At 31.8% G+C, this 20,339-nt stretch overlaps 1 protein-coding gene across 5 annotated transcripts in view; it reads right to left on the bottom strand.

Moving 5' to 3' along the window:
* Positions 1-20,339, bottom strand: part of LOC148237899 (band 4.1-like protein 4A) — a 264,159-nt gene that overhangs the window by 124,285 nt on the left and 119,535 nt on the right. For all 5 annotated transcript variants that reach the window (XM_088181479.1, XM_088181483.1, XM_088181481.1 and 2 more), the window contains exon 3: positions 11,108-11,212. In XM_088181479.1, coding sequence (XP_088037605.1) covers positions 11,108-11,212 — 105 coding nt within the window. The remainder of the gene's footprint in view (positions 1-11,107; positions 11,213-20,339) is intronic.

Raw genomic sequence — 20,339 nt, 5'->3', positions numbered from 1 at the left:
CACACCTTTTTATACAAAATGTTGTGCTTTTAGATGTCAGTGAAATATTTCATATTGTTGAAGCTAGTCTTATGATACCAAGATTTAAATTTTGTAAATGCGTTTTGGTGGCAATTAGACACAGATTGGACCGCTGCAGTAGTATTTTTTGGAAATATATTTACATATTTATAATTTATGTTGTTTTATGAACAGTGCGCGGGACCCGCACCGGCCGTGTGAGCCCACCGAAGTCGCGAAGAGAATGTATGTCCGTCACGCCAGTATTACCAGAGTGCCGCCAAGTTTTGGCCATAATAAACCTAAGTATAAATATAAATAAATAATCCCCATACAGCGTTATTAATTTTGCAGTGTGGGAGATTTATCTTTTCGTTGTTCAGGTGGTCGTTGTAGTAATTTCTCAATTTGTGATTAATGATGCAAGGTATACCAACTAGCTTAAATAGTTTATCTTTATTATTTTTTCTGATTCATGTAATGCGTAACTATTATTATTTAGATGGGATTACACTACATTTTATGAATATGTAAGATTATGCTCTAATTTTTTAAAGTGTATTTAGGATTTACCTATAACAAATTAGTATACATTCTATAAATGCAAAACTAATGTAATTATTAGCTAGTAAATGAGTTTTCACATGATAGTGACAAAAAAATCTTAGCGAAATTATCTATATACAGTATAAGTATGTAGTCATAAAAATTGTAAAAAAATATTTTATCGTCATATAAGTTGATAAACATGACCGACATGACCTAATTGATTATATCATTACGTAATAATTGTCTAAAACTAGAAACAACATAATAAAAAAAAATATTGTAAATAAAATATTATTAAAATACTAAAATTAAACGATATGAATCGGACCAGCTCCTCATAGTTAACTAGATACAAACACAACTTCATTAAAACTCAATTTTAAATAAATGGTATATGTGAACTTTATGAATCATGTTATTTTAATTTAATCTAGTCGATGTTAAAAAATTATGTAGTAGCATGATTACATCACATGTAAATGTAAATGTTAACAGCTGTATTATGGTTGTTAAAATTATTTTTTAAATCCTTGAAGTATACAATATGAGAGAAATTTTAATAATATTTACGAAATAACGTATGATTTACCCAGCATAAAATTATGTGTTAGCCGCAGGATAATTTTAAACCACACATGGTACTACACACTTAGCAACACTACAGTCGTTTAGAGTAACGACTCGTAAAAACTCCACTCATGCGAAAGCAACTTACTTTTTCCCGCTAGTTAATACTTATTTTATACAGTGCGACATAAAAAATAAGGGGCGACCGAAATATGGAGTGGCAAATTAAGAGCATATAAAAACACAAAACAATTTTATTGCATCACCCTTTTTGGTATGTGATCTTAAATATATACAGAGCGATCTATAACTAAATTAAATGATTTGACTCGAAAACGATAATCGCGTGCCCAAACAAAGGGTAGGCTTTCATGGATGTTAAGAGATTTTGTGGTGGACTTCTTATTAAACGGTCCATCCGTGGAATGATAATGAACCGAAATGGTCTCGGGGCAAGAAGAGCGATCCGATTAGGGTTGGGCATGCTCGCCTTAAACAGTATAATTAAAAAGTTATCCCGGTTGAGGGGCCGGTTATTAATGGAGGCACGAAAGTTTTAGGCGTCCCGGCTAAGAGAAATAATGGCCTCACTTCGTACAGATATGATTGGCCCGTGGCCTGCAGCCAACGTGTAATTATTATACCCCAGGTAACATGTCTAAAGCGCAAGAAATGAAAAAAATATATGTGATGATTTTTTTTGACGCACACGGTTCTCACAGGTTCGCCTTCTCGTGACTCAATGCGGTTGCAAACGTTTACTGGAAGAAGGGTTTGTTTTTTGTGGCTGTTCATAATATCTAAATGCGTCAGAAATTAGATCGATTTAAAATATATTTTTTAATTTCTTAGAATTATTTTTTATTACTAATAATAAATAAAAATGAACGTAAAATATTATAATTAGTAGATAAAATAATATATTGTACTATAGCTTATTATGAAATAAAATATATTATCATTTTAAAATGATTCTATTCAATATCGAAATATTAATATTTTAGAATACAATAAAATCACATTGTTTATTATTATTTTAAATCAGATAAATTTAAACAATAGTAACACAACAAAAATAAACTGCTTTTGAGTTAACCTGATTATCAAGTTATTACGAAACATGCAGTTCTTTACTATTCAGAATGTCAAAATTAAATATATTAAGTATGCTTTGTTTCTATATAAAACTGTTAACAAATACGTGGTTTAATGTCGTAACCACTATTATAATCGAGTGACTTTCAGTAATAAAACGGTTTAATCTTACTTCATATAAAGGAGAAAAAGTAATCGAATTTAAGAATAAGACACAGCAAAAATTAAAACAGATATTAATATAAAAATCTAAATAAAAAATATTCTTGTTTTATAATGTGTGAACATGATCTATATATCATAAGAGAGGAGAAAATAAATAACATTTTAAATTGAGATGAATTTCACATATAATTTTAAATGTGACTTGTCCTAAAAATATGTTAAATTCAGCCTAAAAGACTAAAGCATTTTGTTACTTTATCAACCACTATTTTGTTGAAGTTTTATAGTTTGTTTTAATAAAAATAAGTCTAGTAAATTTAGTTCTACTATCAGAAATATACATTCATATGTAGGTTAACATAAAAAAGGCTTAACCAGAACTATAATTCAGGTAAGGCAGGATTGAAAAGTTGGAGAGCCTTCACTGGCGTGTCGAGTTGTATTTTTGTCGTATTGTAGGATAATAAAATCTAGAGATCTAATAATAAGATCGCTCAATAAAATGCTTAAGTCTTCTTGAAAGATTTACTAACCTAAAACTGAAAATAAAATATAAGGGAAAAAAGTAAATAAAATATTAACAAAAACCTTAGAATATTTTACAAGTTGCAAAATTGCAAGAAATAGTATTAGTGTGAATGTGTCTACAAGTGAGAAATTCTATTTTCCAAATTTTTTTATTAACCAAAAATAAGTATAAAATATATTAAATTAAAAATTAAAAAAAGTTTTGGAAACAATTGTAAATAATGGATGTAATGTTTATACAATCCAAATTGTGTTTTTGCGTACTCTAGAAATACTAGCTTGGACAATATAAAACATTGCTTTTTGATTGACCTCAACGGGAAGACAACGACCGGCGGTGCCTCGGTCGCCGATCTCATTAATAATATTCAATAACTATGTAACCTTAATAATCGCCTACTGCAGCGCCCTAAACTGTTTCTAATTGCCACCCATCACTATCGGTTTACCAAATTATAAGCGATATTTTTGTAAATTTATAAATAATATTTTTTTTAATTACATGTAATTTAAAAAAAAATATTAATTGATTTTTATAATCTTTTATTGGTTTGGGTCCCAGGTGTGTTTAAGGTCACGAGCCGCCTTTGCTCGTATCATATATCACAAATATGGTTTAGTGTAATTGGAGCATTTTATCTCGCCACTCTTTAAATTTGTGACTTTTCACCGATTTAAAACGTCAATAGTAGCAACGTTTTCTTGACTTTTCAATATAAATGAATATTTAGGATCTCTTCTCATAACATTTTTAGATTAGCTTAAAAGCACAACCCACTCAACCCCAAAAGGCAGAGGCGGCAGATGCTGAAATTACTCGGTATAATAATAATATTATCCGGATGAAATACGAGTCATACTAGTATACATATATACATATAGTATCAGATAGGTACCAGTGCGTGTCGGGGGAAGTGCGACGACAGTGTCGCCACCTGCAGCGCCCGCCATATTTTGTTTATGACCGCGAAACGGGTGCCACATAGGCCGTGTTTAATATCGCCGGTCTCTTGGCGACGATGGCCATTTTTCACGAAGAAGAAGGCTCTTTTTATAGCCAGTTCCGGGGAGCGCCCGATGCAAGGAGTCTACTTCCGGCGGGCACACTTCCGGAAATAAAAACAAACGACGCTTCTTTATGGCGTCTCTGCCGCGGACACGCGGCCTCTTCCTGGCTGATGTAAGATGAAAGATGACGAGTAATACGTACGGGCGTGTTGTCAACGTGCAGAGAAAAGTAAAGAAGATTGGGAAGAAAGAAAAATAACGTATAAATAAACTTAAGTGACCGTTGATGTATTTTCTTTCTATAATTCCCATAATAATGGTTTATATGATGTTACAAAAATCTAGCTGGAGTTTCTCAGAGAAGTTTGACTTGAATTAAAAGAAAAAAAATATGCTTGCTCGGGGTGAAGTAACGCAATTAACAAATTTTTAAGTTATAGTAATTCAAAATAAAGACATAAAATGATTTACAATGTCATACAAAGTGCTTTCAGATAAAATAATGTTGAATGCTTATAACGTACTTACACGAAAAGCCGTACATTTGATCAAAAATTATAATAAATTCATCAAAGATTTTTATTTATTGCTTATGCATTTGAAGTTTTAATTTATAAAATAAATATCAACCTGCTTTCCATAATATAATTGAAAATTATGCTCGAGTGCAACTGCAGCGGTGAGCTTAAAATTAAATGATAAAAATTGCAGTCATTTATATGTTGTCTTAAGCGTCGTTGTTTGTCTTTAATTAAATCTCGCGTGTGCTCGTGGTACACGTAAGCTCACTTAAATATCACTATAAACAGTCGTGCAATTTTAAAATAGACTGGCGTTGTATTACAGTAAAGTAATTGTAAATATAAATCAAATTCTTTGTGATAGAGAATGCATTTCATAAAATATGCAGCGCAGTATATATCGGAATCTGGAAAAGAAAATCTAAGGAAAAGCAGCAGCTAGCCAAGTATGTGCACTATGTAACAACAGTGCAATATCTCCTAATACTTTTTTGCTCGAATCGTCGAGAGTCGACAATGAAAACGGAAAAAAGATCAATATCCATATAGCTGTAGGGAGGGAACATCGCAGAATCATTGTCTATAGAAGGGAGATATATGTTCATGAAAGAGTTTAATCTCTTCGAAGCAAAAGCTGTAAATCACCGAACCAAACCGGGCACAACCAAACAAAACCAAATCCATCGTGAATTACAGGGCATTAGAGGCAAAAGAGCAAAGAGCAAGAACAAAAGTGTTTGCCGGCGATTTCCGAAAGAAAAGCACTTTTTCTTTGGTATCAATCGAAGAGCACTAAGAGTTTAAAGGTTGGCGTTGTCTCGCCAGTCATATCGCGTTAGACAAAGGATTTTCCATTCTGGACGAATCTCTTTTACACCACCGTTTATAGTGGATGCGCAAAAAATGTAATGTATTGAACAGGGTGTTTCGAAAATTGCAATTTGAAAAATATATACGTATATATAATGTTATGTACTCAATCTAATATGTGTAAATACTACATATTAACTCAAGCTAAAGTTACTGAAGGTATTTTTTGTAAAGTCAAATGGTGATGACTTATATATGCTTATAAATAAAAACTTCACAACAAAAAATGTTAAATGTTTATTACTAATTAACAAAACATTATTGTACACTGTTATAATACTACGAAATGTGACGCATATTAAAAGCTGATATAGTAGATGTTGTAAAACTTCAATTCGATAATGGATGGAAACGAAATAAAAAAACGTTTACAAGGTCTCGAAAAAAGCTGATAAGTGCTCACTTTGAGAAAAATAGCATAATAAAGGAACGGATGGACTTCTGGGATAGAGTGTCAATACGAACAGCTCTTTTATAATGCTACATGACAACGGAGTGATAGTGGCTGAAATATGTTTCTTGATTATTTCTGTATTTTTATGCAAATAAATTATAATTATTGTCTTATTTAATTCACTACGAAGGCAATTACTATATAAAGGGAAACAGTTTGTTCGTCTAAGATCTAATATATTTTGAATCGCATTGTGTCAGACAATGAAACAACCAAGTGATTTATTAGAGCAATAACGCATGCATTAGCTTTCCAACTTCAATTATTGTCGCCAAAGTTTGGCAAGCGGTACACGCAGTAATGGCAGCCGGACGAGCGTCGTAAAACCAGGACAATAAGAACTTTAATAAGAAAAGTGGGCAAGTATGATAGTGTACTCGCTCTCCTGGTATAGTATGTCAAGGGGACTCAACGGGTTATTTTACGTTTACGACTCTTCCTTCGGCAGTAAAAAGGATGTGTATCGATCCAAAAAGGTGTTGCGCTCCTGAAAAAAACACAACAGCACAAAAAAAGGTCTGGCACTATAAAAAGTCATTACCCAAAAAAATGTTTCATTTTTCCAACCCATATAGCTAAAATATAACGTATTTGTGTACAAAAGGAACGCCTCGTTTTTACCATATAAAATTACCGAGACCTTTGCGTATTTTTTTTCTTTCAGCTAAAACGGTTTATTATACGGAAATTGTTTTGTGTATGGGAGTGATTTTATGGTTTAATTGAGATGGTGATTTTAATAATTGTTTTGGGTTGTGTAAACGCATGGTTTTAATTGCTGCTATTACATATTTTGTTAAGGCAGTAAAATCATAAAATTAAATGGCTCTGTAACAAATTCTCTTTAATTTAAGTTCATATAGGCTTTAGTGATATATCCATTATATTGGTCATAACAATCAAAATATTTATTTTCAAGTAACATCTAATTAGATTAAGCAAGGTTTTTGGAGTATGATGATAGTTTAAAAACTATACCAAGAGTTACGTATCTACACTAAGTGTTGACAAATAATTGATTAATGGCTTTTTTCATAGCTTTGAAATCTATAAAGCTATTTACTTTAAAGAATCAGGGGATAAAAAAATATTCAGCGTTCATGCTTCAAAATTTATACCATTAAAAGGACCGACACAAGTAGAGACACAGTTTGATGTTTTTATTTGATTTTTGAATTGACATTTGAAAGTAAAAAGATTATACAAGAGCAATTAGAGTTTTAGTTATGTATATTAAATATCTATGTAAATAAATCATCTAATATATTTTATTATTTTAGGGTGAATTGGTGTATAGTGTTTTACAGCATCTTAGATCTTAATTTATAAATACCAACATTTAAAGTTGCTAAAAATGCTGGTTTAAATACTAATGCTCATATTTAATAACACAGGGCAAAAACATGTATTTAATTTTTGATTAGAAAGCGTCTATCAAATGAGTATTTTGATGTAACTTATAAAAATCATATCACGAAACATATTGCAATTTTTCTCTTCAAGCTTGCTAATATCTACTACTCTTGACTTTTATTTATAAGAATTTTTAAGTAAAAGGTGTACAAAGTTAACTTGGCAAGATTAAAGCAAAATTTTAGAATAAAATGTTGCTGAATTTCGGGATAAATAATAAAATCAGAGCTTGCATACAAAGGTAAAGGAAAATGATATTTAGACATACTATATATAAACACTATTTTTTTTTTCTTAAAATATATTATGAAAGTAAATACACAAGACAAGCAAAAATCAGAATCATTTAAAATTTATTTTGCATAACTTAATACGTTGCTATAGTAATATAATATTAGGGGTACTCAGAAGAAAAAAACGTTTTTTTTAGTGAAAAGTATTTTTTCGATAATAAATCAATTTTACAATATTATTTAACAAAATAATCTTCATCGACAGATACAATTTTTTTTCATCGATCAGACAAGTTTTTAATCCCACATTTGTAAAAATTGACCGGCTGTGTGTTAGACTATTCAGAAAGAAATGTTTTATCTTCACTAACACTATTATTTTTTACTATCCAAATTATGTAGTAGATACTTAAATAAATGGTTACCTGTTTGTGCTATATCGGGAGAATATAAAAGGCGAGCAAGAGTTTCTATTCCTAGAGCATTCATTTTTTCTCGCGTGTTTCTCGCAATATAAGGCAGGCGCGTCGCCTTGTTCTCGTCGCTTAGTGCGCGTGAAACCCACACGGCTTGTTTCCACGCCTTCCCAATAATTTCTGAACTTCTTTGAATGCTAGACAATGAATATCCCATATTCTATGTTAACTCCTGTATCGATATCTCTGTATTGGCTTAAATTTCTGCAACTATGCGGTCATCATCAATGTTTCCTGCTTTTATGCTTGTCTTCCAAACAAAATTTTCCAGATTTAAATCTTTTGAGTAATTTTTTTTAAATTGACGAACCAGTAAAACCGAGCCATAGACGACCAAAATTATTTTGGTTGCTGTGGTTTCCGATATTTTTTTGCGAAATTCATATAACATACTTGTACGTAAAAACACCTTACTCGGAACGAAATCTTCCATTGAAACTTGGTGTGCTTTTTGTTGTTCGCATTCTCCAGATGTTAATCCAAACACTACCAAAAGAAAGACACGCGTCCTGAACAACAAATAAGTCACACTGACCGTCAAAGTTATTCAGTATAAAAATTAAATTTATCCCAGTAAAAATATAACTTCACTGAAACATATATAATATTTCACAATTAATTTAAGAAATTAAAAATGATTACAAGGCACTCTGTATGAAAAAATACACAATACATACTATCAAACATATTTATCACGAAAGTCTCATATCTAAACGACGCGCGAATGGAAGAGGAAGCCATCAGCCATATTCCGATCTAACCCGATACTCTTCACTACAGCAAGATTTACGCTTTGCCGGATGTGATAGACACCTACAAAGACATCTAGAGATACTCTCAACGTATTCGGATGGAAATGTACACTTTTACAGCCGCCAGCGTGAATGGTCCAAATTGTCCCTATCGTTTAATGGTGTTGCAGGGCCATTAAACTCCGAGACCTCTTTTATTACTTCCTAGGATTAATTGATCTCGTCTCGATTCACGCGACGTTCCTCTCGTCTTTGCCGTCGTGCTCTCCTCGGAGCGATATCGCACTGTTAATGGTGTAATTTAGAAAGAAAAACCCCCGGGGCTCAGTGTCCCGCTGGGATCGCGGGGCTCATACGGAGCGGACAAATTGTTGCTCCGGTGCGTGTTCCTTTGAGTTTTATATAATATGCTTCGGGTATGTGTTTATGTTTTAAAAACGAAATTGATTCAATTCACGACTCGAGATTGCGATGTAAACGTTGTTGGGCTGTTCAAAAATCGTTAGCGACCTGGGGAGCCTTCTTAAATGAAGGTTATCTGGGTATTTAAAAAAATTGAGAGGCACTTTTTTTTGTTGCGAAAATTATGTATAATTATTAGGTAATATATTTTTTAATAAAAATATTGTTTATTTTTCTTACTATAAAAAAAATAGTACATATAACTAATAAAGGAAAAATCATTTGAAATATGCGTAGAAATGACGTCGTTGTATTATATATTATACTGTGATGGGTACAGTTTAGGATATAAATTAATCTACCAAATAAATCTTGGTTGTTTAATTTTTGCGTTTGAAGAAATTACCGGTTAATTTTTTTACGTGAAAGATTAACGCGTGCGAACGTAAAATATAATCAATGTGCGGACTCTCACCAAAATTAAATATGTATGTTGTAGAACTGCGATCTAAGGAATTAAAGGACAGTTGCAATAAAATCGCTGATTGTGGTGTACCCGTGCTTAAGCACTAGATGATAACAGTGGTTTTAAAGAAGCCACAGGAAAAACTGAGAGTCGTCGGCAGAATGTTAATATCCCAGGAAATGTATAACTTGCTTATGTGGAAAAAACATTTTTCACTGAGGCATGGATTAAAAAATATTAAGAGTCATTGGGCACGATTAGGCTAAACAAGATTTTGAATCACTATCTCGAGGATATTTTTGTGGAGTCTTATTCTTAAAACTCTCGTTAATTTACTGTGATCAAAATGATCATCCATCAACAAGGAAACAAGACAATAGTGTAAAGGATGGGACCACACAAAAGCTCTCGTTATGACCAGAAAAAATCAGTTTTTACTGTAAATATTATGTCATTGAAAGAATATTTTTTTGTCGCGAAACGGTCACAGGAAACAATAAATCATCAAATCCACAATATTCCCGTTACAGAAGATGATCTTGGACAATGCCCATCAAGCAAATGTCGCTTTCTAAGGGCGTACATCTATTTCGTCAGAGAGTTTTTGCTGGTGTGTCAGCGTAATATTTTCAGTTGTGATGTGATTTTGTGATGATGCTGGACTATCCGCGGATGTGCCTCATGTTGGAACTTTTTGGGATTGAGTCTCGGGTGTGTCTTGCTTCGCCTGCATCTGTCCGTCTGCCCCTCTGTGACCAAGTTTAATATATTTAATATTACTGGTTCAAGACAGCTTTGGAGAATCGCAGATACGGATGTTAGCGGACCAATTGTATCACTTCTTGGACACACTTTTAAAAGTTATACTTCCAGATCAGCAATTTCGGCGATCGTTAACAAAGGGTGGAAATAACAATAGTATTTTTTCGAGGGGTAAAATGCATTGTTTATCGCGCATCTTTTTCACACAAAGAGTGGTTTTTCTAGTACTTGTGGATGAGTAATAAGCGTCTAAGGATGGATTGTTTGCAACATAATAACAATTATTAACGCAATTTAGTCGCGAGCTCTTTTTTCCAATGTTAGTCCTTACTTTTGAGACGGGTTTTGCTCGAAATGGTTCTTAGAGTGACTTCTATATTAATTGTGCAGGTGATTCCACATATGTTTATTGCATTAATAAAAATCAGCCCTAGTTTTAAAATATAGTAAAGTACATACAAAGTATGTAGTTGTAAGAAAACGATTGACAGCTTCCGTTAAAACTGTAATTATGTTTTGTAATCAAACCGAAATATATATATTTGCAATAAATTACATTAAGCAAAACAAAACGATTGTATATAATCATTCATTATAAAACGACGATACATAAATCGATAGTTAAAAATATCAGTTATAGTTAGGTAGCGAAGCTAGCCTCTAGCAGTTACTTTCATATTAATCCACTAACCTTACTTTATTAATTATGTTTTTAGTGGATAATACTAATATACTTCATATTAAACGACTATAACCAATAAAAAAGACGATGCAAGTTTAGCTCGAGGCTATAAAGCAATATAATACACGTATAGTCCAATATAGTATCACAAATAAAATAATTACCGGTTGATTGTCTTCGTCCAAGTACCGAAGGCCAAAGTAGCTCGTCTCGACCAAGTCCAGCTGACGGAACACGGCGTCCAATAGCGCCTGTCCTGATTTATTGGCCTGAAACAATAGTATACGACAATTAGCATAATTCCACGATAAATATTTACGACCGGCGAGAATGAATTGGAAATACATAAGGGCTTACACCACCCGCTGCGTTTATAGTACTAGAACAGTAACGATTTGAATATAAACTCTATTAAATGAGTCAGAGTATACAATAGGTATGCACATAGGTATCACGTGAAAATAACAACTTTATCTTGTTCTATCATAATAACTAGCATAGTACACGTACTCGTATCACTTTTCTGCTCATAAATATGATACACATTTGAGAAATTGAATTGTAAAATAAAATAACATAAACATGTACTGTGTGGAAGTGTTTTAGGGTGCGATCTAATATTATAAATATAATTATTACATTTATATTTATAATATAATAAAAAAACATTAAACCATAATATATTAGATCTATTGCGTTTTTTATTTTAACCGCTAAAATTTAGCAACAAATGTTAGTTTATAATTTAACAAACGCCCACCGCACGCGGAAGCGCTTTCAATTTTAATATACGAATCTAAAATTTAATTAAATACGTGCATGGGAACAGTAATTATGTATGTAGCACTACCGGAAAGCTTCGGATAATTTACATTATTTAATTAGAATAGTTGTCCTATACACATATAGAGAATCACTTGTGGCTAAAAACAAACAACCGTTCTTTCAAAACTAAACATACACCATATGATAAATGATTTTTTTCAGTCTAAACGTGGGATGCCGCATTTCTGATGGGAATAGACGGGTTGGATGATGTATAGAGTAAACTTTTAAGCACAAACGATAAATATATTCATTTTTAACATGAGAAACACAAACACGCCATAGAAATTCTGTGGATGAATGGATGCGCTCTCCGGTATGCGTTTTGTATTGGGTATATATACATAAGTATTTTTAAAGCTACGTATATAAATGTATTTCTTGCACATTCAACCCTTTTGCGTCTCTGAGGTAGTTAGCACTTAATCTGTGTATATGTATACTGCTAGGTGTGATTTTTTCACTTCACAAAAGGACACAAACTGGAATCTAAGCTATTAATTTTAACTAAGCGCCTTCGGTGCTCGAGTTCGTTTTTGTGTCTACATCGCATACGTATTGGCACAAAGCTAATGAAAAGGTAATTATCTTGGCAAACTAAGTTACTGCAAATTGCTTTTCGGTGTTAAGGGTTAAGCTGTACTGTGTTTAACGACGCACAGTACCTTAAAGATTGGCCTTAAATACACACATGCATAGGTATTAGGTATAAGGTTAATGAGTAGGAAATGACAAAAAATGTAATCAATCGATACATATATATTAATTTATTTTACAGGTTTTCCCAATGCGTCATGAAGGTGTTAATACACAGTATTTCACATATGTATTTGTACATACATACATACACAATAATATGCTACATATTAAATCATAAATGTATATATACATATTCCTATTATAGATAAAAAAAATACAATCTTTAGGTGGCCCACGAGTTGTTCATAAGAAATAAAATGTTAAACGTTAATATTTATTGTTTATTAATGGCATCTTTCCGCACAAAAAATAAGTTAATAAAATAAATTAAAAATCTGGCAGGTAACGGGTTAACCCATTACAATTTTTTGTGTTCGTTTTTACTGAAAAATAGTTTCTGTTAAATATTTTAAAGAACAAACTTTTCATAAATATTCCCAATTGGGGATCATGACATATGGTGTGTAAAATAAAAAAATATTTAACAGTAAATTAATAATGCCATTCTTTCATACAATCTTACATTACACATTTTTTGGCACATGGTACATATTTTATGTACACTATCGATCGTTCTCTTTGTGTAAAATCCATTGAGGTAACTTATTACTTCTTTAGAAACACGATTATAAAGGCGTGATGGTCTTCTAATAAAACTAGGGAAATAATTTCGTAAGAAAAACAATATGACAATATTTGTAAGAATCGATTTCTTATCCTATATTTATTTATGCTCCAATCTAGTTGCTCAACCCCTCCTATATATTTATTATAGTTTAAATAATGAGTTGCGGGATTTTCACGTGTTTCGTTACAGTTTTTGATCATCTATTTATTTTTTATAATGGAATTATATCTTTATGAGTCGATAACATTTTAACATAATTATTGTCTTTCCATACTACAGTAAAGATGTCATTTTTAACATTCATTTTATAGTCAAATTCACTACGAATTTCATTTTACATAATCTTGTTATCTTTTATTGGACAGTTGTTCATTCGATTATGTCGAGCTGTGTCAGTAACAGTAGTATTTCTATCCCTTGAAATTTTCATCAACTCAAAACTGGTAATAAAAATAGAAAGAATGGTTGGATGGATTATCGATTTTAGAAATATTTTTCATTATGACTACCGTGCCTAGCCCCATCTTTTGGTAATCTCCCCCTTGTCTCTTGATATATAATAATTCAGCATTGTAGCAATATTTAGTTTCGCCACAACACATTGCTTATTACTTGAATCAAAAACGTATTGGCTCTCCTTGTATAAATTGTGTGAGATAATCATGGCAATAATACCAAATCATTTGTTCATCGATACTAATACTAAAAAAGTCGATCTGAATTTTTTCGTTCGAAAGTTTAACTCGTTTTTCGGAGACGACTATATTCTTAAGACACGGACGTGGTTAAAAATCACTGTACAATAATCATTTAATAAAAAAATGACTTTTGTGATGTAAAAATAAATCTCCTGACACTCAGGTATTATGGTCATTTAAGACTCAAATGTTTTACTTTGTACTTAAAATTAATAAAACTATAGTCAGTAGTAAACATACAAAATTTTGTTATCCAACAATCTTTTCACTAAAATAAATTTTATGATACATTCAATGTTTTTTTGTAAAGCTATAATCACAGCCACATGTCACATTGCTACCCATTTTGTTATCATATATTATAAATAAAAAAAAGGATGTATAAAAAGTATCAATTTTATAGTGCCCATTGATAATTTGCTAATTATTTAAATAAAGCTATTATTGTATTTTGAATAAACCGTTTCGAAACATCAGTTCAGCATAAAAGCTCGATGCGCCACGCCAGGGGAAAAAGCTGAAAGCTTTTGTTCAAGAGCACGTCAACATCGAATAGTGGTGGTACACATTGCTGTGCATCCAAATGTGCTCAGCACATAGAAGGGCGACGATGGTGTCTCCAAACCGCGATGTTTCAATTTGCCAAAGCGGTGGGTGGTCGTTCACCAATTGGCATTTGTAATTCAAATGAACCCTGTCCTATCCGGCGCCACCTGCCCTCAAACAATCAGACGCCGCGAAACGTCACCCTCTCTGATTGGACTACGCCTGACAGAGAAGCAGTGCCAGACCCGCTAATTGGTCTAAAAATAAACAAAAGCGAATGTTTTTTCACCATTTTGTAAATAACGAGGCAAATAAATCTTGTAAATGCGGAAAAATAAAAATAGTATCGCCGGGATCACAGATTTGGAAAGGGTATTAGAAAATTGTATTTTTATTACAATTTTCTATTATTTTAAATTGAATTCTAAAATTTTTAGAACAAAGTTTAATTTACATTATATCATCATGCATTTGAAGTTTCGGATAGCGTATCATTTCTTATAATTAAAGATTTTTTTAATACTATTTAAGGATTAGTAACTCATAGGGGTGTAACTTTGCAGCCAGAAAGACGCAGGCGGAAACTGGTAATAATTTATTCGTTAAAATTACAAATATTGCAAGTTACTATGATGAGCGAGATCGTTATTCTCCGAGCTGTGGTGGAGAAGCTGGCGGAGGGGTTATGCCAGTATTCAAGGCTCAGTATCCAGCCAATCGTTGCACTCGCTCCTTAGAACAACGAAAGGCCTTTAGAAAGTGATATTTGCTTGATGGAAATTTCCCAGGTCGACTGTGTAACGGTAATGTTGTGGCAAATAATCTTGTTCAAAGAAACAGTAAACGCTGATAATGTGAAATGCTTAGATTGGTAGAAAAAAACTCAATACAAAACAATGCGTGAAATCAATACCACCATGCAAAATTCAAAGTGGTACGCAGGGGAAACACACTATATAAATATTTATTTTTAATTTTCATCACTATTATTTTATTATAATGCAATATAATGCATTTTTGTATTGTGGATACACGCATTAACACCGATGCCGCCGGCAAAATTACTCAAATAGAGCGTGTTGCACGAAATCAGGTAAAATCGAACCTTTCAAATATCCATCACAAGCCCATTATCCATGACCACGTCCAAAACGGAGGCTCTATCCTTCGCTTAATCTTCCTTTCATCCATCATCACGCAATATGCCATTGTTCATCCACCAGTGTTACGCCAATTTCGGAACATCTTAGCGAAACGCTACACACATAATATACTTTCGACACGCTATATTTTGTAGTGCAGTTTCTAGAAATGCATTTGAATGGTCCAAGTTCAAAATAGAAAAAGATATATTTTTATAAATATTGACATAGAATAATAATATCTAAAGAAACAAAATAAAAGAAAGCCAGTTCCAGTTAATTGCATAGTTGATCTACACTTTAATGAGCAGCATTTTATTATTAATGTTTTAAATGTTGACTAACCCAAACGCTCCAACCAAAAAAAATAAAATTCACAAACGCCGCGACATTTGCCAATCAGAAGTTGCATTGTTTTCTTTAAACCTGACGCGTCCAATTAAAATTCATAAATTAAAACCACTGAAACAAGAGGAAAACACGTAAATTAATTGGATTGCGAAAAATGGCCTTTTAGCAAACAAAATATGTTTTTTCCTACTCGTCGCTGTTATATTGCGTTTGAAAATTTTCGCCCAAGCGCCTCGAGGTACGGCGCAACCCCGGAACGACCTGCAGGGGTGCACGAGGCCCCGCGATAATTAAAGCCCTATGCAATGGTAATCGGCCGAACGGCGGCGGCCCTAAAAACTCTATTAAAAGAGCAATTCAATTGCCGACATCATTATTCCATCCCCAACCCAGTCTAGCTACTGCCCTTCAGGGCTATTTGAACCACGCCCGTCAGTTACTTTTTTGCGCAATTTATGGATTTACAAAAGCAATTTCCTTCTGCACACAGGCGGAAAAAACTCTTTTTTAAATTTAAAAGTGAGATTTTAAGATTACGTCATCCCCTCAAAGGTTAAACTGTGTATTTAATATATTTTATATGAATCAAAAAATAGTAAATTAATATAACATAATAGGTCTTCTCTTTTTTATATGCCTATATATACAATACAATTTCATGCAAATATTTTTAATGACAAACAAACTATAGGTATCTAGAATACTACTTGTTTTTTAGGTTATTTTTTTTAAGTCTAGATACCAGAATAAATCATCGCTTAACTTTGAAAAAATACAAAAACATGCTTAGAATCAATGTTTTTTTATAAGAAAAATGACAAATCGACAATTCTCATTTGATTTTTCAAGAATTTTCATTGTTTAAATATTTTAAAATGTTTTACAAGCGCCGCATTTTTTATACTGATACATGAAAAAGGGTGTGTCTGTGCCAGATGTTTGAAAATAAGCATGCTTTCTTAATAAAGGTCAGAATTATTTGAATGGCAAAAAAATATTTGCAATTTTCTCAACTACTTCAATTTATCTTATCTTACTTAAAATCAGATCATATAAATCAGATAAGTAGAAACTGCTCCTCAAGGGAATCGGCAGATTGTAAAAATGTATTAAGGCTATCCACAGAGCTACGCCATAAAATTTGCTTGTCGGCGCACTGAAATCTATTTTTTTTAATTTAATTTTTTTTAACCTTTATCTTGCTCGAAATATAAAAAATGTGAAGTAGCAATTACTGTCAATGACAATTTTCTCTACAATTCGGGAGCCAATAATCCTTTTTGAACTCGACTTTCTGTAATCAAGCGATTATTACAAATCATCATCAAAATAATGGAAATTCTCTTTAACGACCATCTAGTTCGCTGTTCATAAATAAAATAGAGATACCTATCTACAATAATATACCAAATAATTAGCAAATTTTTTAAAGAATTCTCGAGAAAATCAAGAATTAAAAATTATAATTCTCACTTCTCGAGAAACCAGAATGCTTATAATATAAATCGAAAAGTAATACACTTTAGTCTGAATCAAAGATATTTTATGGGCTTAAGATTATAAGTTCTTAGTGTTTAACTTATGCAACATTTTTTCTGCGTATTCTATAAATCCTGATATGCAATATGCATACGTTTCGAACAAAATTATTTAATGTACTGTACCAAGACAGCTCAGGAATTCTCAGTTAAAAAAATATTCCGAGACGCAAGACTTTCTAATTTTCTACTGAAATTTTTTTCTGAAATTTACACAACTTTATTACTAAAAATCAAAAATATAAAAAAATAATTAAGCAGCTCATTGCCTTATTACATTTTTTACAAAACCCAATCATATTGCCAGTGAAAAATACTATCGAAGTTGCAAAACTTAATAGCTAAAAAAGTTAACTTAACGTGTTATATGATTTAATTGTGTTTCTGAGATAAACAAGATTCATCTTAGAATAAAAATATGTTCTGATTTTTTAATTTGTAGAAGCAACAGATAAGACATGTTAGCCTCATATCCGTTTTAATTTTTAAAATGTAAATTATATATAAAACTGTAAAAATACATTTTTTTAACAAGTCAAACAATTTTTATACACATTTTAAAAGGAAAATAAAATGCTGTAGTTATGTTGCTAGCAAAATTGTATTATATTGTAATACTTTATGAACAGAATACTCTATATTATGGTCAGATCGTTGCAATCGTTATAAAAATATCATTGAAAATATTTTTTTAATTCAATGTGTATACAAGTGCCCAACGTTTGGACAGTTGGTTAAATGACCTGAAATCCGGCCAGCGCATCTGGCAGGCTGAAAGGAATTGTCAGAAGACGATAAAGGATTTCATTACGCACACAATGAACCCCAAAATCTGATCCGCATGGCACGGGCGACCCGACCCTTCTGTGATAACTTTTTTCGGATGATAATGCAACGCTGATCCGCATTCTCCTCTTACCCCCTTGAATCAAAATATTAATATTAAAATAATTTATTTTATTAAAATTGTAAAACAAATCATTTGCAACGAGTATGCATTTTAGCTAATTTATGATCTAATATACATATAATGAACCGGCGAGTAAATATTGAAACGCAATAGTGTCAAAACCCGACAAGTGGTATAATTTATTAATGGCACTTGAAAGTGTCAAGAGTGGTATTTAAAATTAATTTATGGCAGTCGATAATATTATTGATTTATTAATAATGTTGGATATTTGAGTAGAATTTTATTCGACATTTTTCTTGAAAATATATTGGGCTATATATTATATCCAAATAATGGGAGAGCAATTTATAATATTTTTATATGAAATAATAAGTTAATTAATTACAGATGCACCTTCTTTAAATATACTAATAATTTATCACTACAATTGAGAATTGTAAAAAAAATTGATTTGTCATATTATAGATCACTCTATCGACACAAATCAAGCTCTGATTTCTAGCGAATTGCTGTGTGGTAATTGACTATATCAGAAACATAGATGGCAATATTGAGGGTTTTGGTGGTAATATTAATGTTGCCTTATTATACATCAACATGATGCTTACCACTGCTGCCATGCAACTCTATGTACGTGCTCATAAATCTCCGAAATTTTTAGCGAACACTGACAAAAATAATTTTGGCAATAACTATAATGATAACTTATTTCAAAGATTGATTTGTCAGACCAAATGATTTTTGCCAAATATTTAACCGACTAACCTATTCCAGTCTCCATTTTTTATTTTTTTGTAAAAGGCTAACTAGCTGTATATATATTTTTAAGCTGCTTTAACTCACTATATAACACAACATATTTTTGCGTAGTCATCGTTTGATTTTATTCCAGTTTTGGATGAGAACTTTTACCGTTTAACTGTTTTTTATAAACAATTAATTTATATACGTCTGATTTATCCTTAAAAATTTCAATAAAATCATTTTCGCTCTTAGACCTTTTTTGGTATTAATATAATATTTATATAATATTAAAAGTAAATTAAATAATAAAACACTCAGGATTAAACGATATAAATCCGATCCTTTTTAATTTTAGTAGTTGTAGTAATAGTAAACAAAAACAATATTCAATAGAATACCAGTTAAAAATATTTTATTCATATTATACATTTCTAAAGAATTAAGCAACATTTCAATGGTTGCTTTACTATTATGGTCAATGCTATTTCTACACCACAAACGCAGAAACTTGTATAATTGGAGCAGTCCAGGTGTTTTAAAAAAAGATACGTCCTTTGGCAAATTGACGTGGTTTTTTTAGCTTGCTTTCACAGAAGGCGGTTTGGCAAACGATCAAAAAGTAAAAAGACTGTCACGAATAATTTTAATTTGAGCAGGACGCTTTTTGTCCTTCGGAAAAAGGGGAGTCTTTGACACAATCCCGGTCACAAAGGAGATCACAATGCGAAGATCGCCGGCTGGATCCCGGTAATTGAAAGTGGAAATCCAATTAGCGGATCCCGATCGAAATCTGGCGTCATCGTCAACCGAGGTAGACAAACAACCGTATTCGTAGAATAAACACGATTAATTAGCGCTGGGTAAGGGAGAAAAATTCCAACTCTGTGAAATATTATCAACTCAAAAAATGTATTGTGTACCAGGGCGTGTTCTGAATATGTATGGATGTATACATAAGAGTTAAGGTGTGTTTGTTTGGAACGTTTACACGTCAGATATCTTGTGTCAGGTTGGCAGTTTTTTTCTGGATTTTTCGATGTTTGAAAAGCAACGTAGTATATTCATAACCAAACGAAAATATGAATATTTATAAATCTTGTGGTTTTCAGTTATCATCAACAATGTGCTAAATAATATTATGAAAAAATAGAGACATGATATATTTTTATTATAATGATATTTGTACTATATATGGAATAAAGAGTTGTAGTTAAAATTGGCACGTTAAGGAGGAAACAAAGCATATAATTTTGACTGGCATATTACAGCTACTAATATTTTTATTGGATTTGCATTTAAATTTACTATATGT

This window comes from Plectrocnemia conspersa, unplaced genomic scaffold, assembly GCF_051122295.1.
Source record: "Plectrocnemia conspersa isolate PC_06_02 unplaced genomic scaffold, ASM5112229v1 ptg000002l, whole genome shotgun sequence".
NCBI lineage: Eukaryota > Metazoa > Arthropoda > Insecta > Trichoptera > Polycentropodidae > Plectrocnemia > Plectrocnemia conspersa.
The sequence above is the reverse complement of the archived record's forward strand: the minus strand, read 5'-3'. Positions and strand labels throughout refer to the sequence as shown.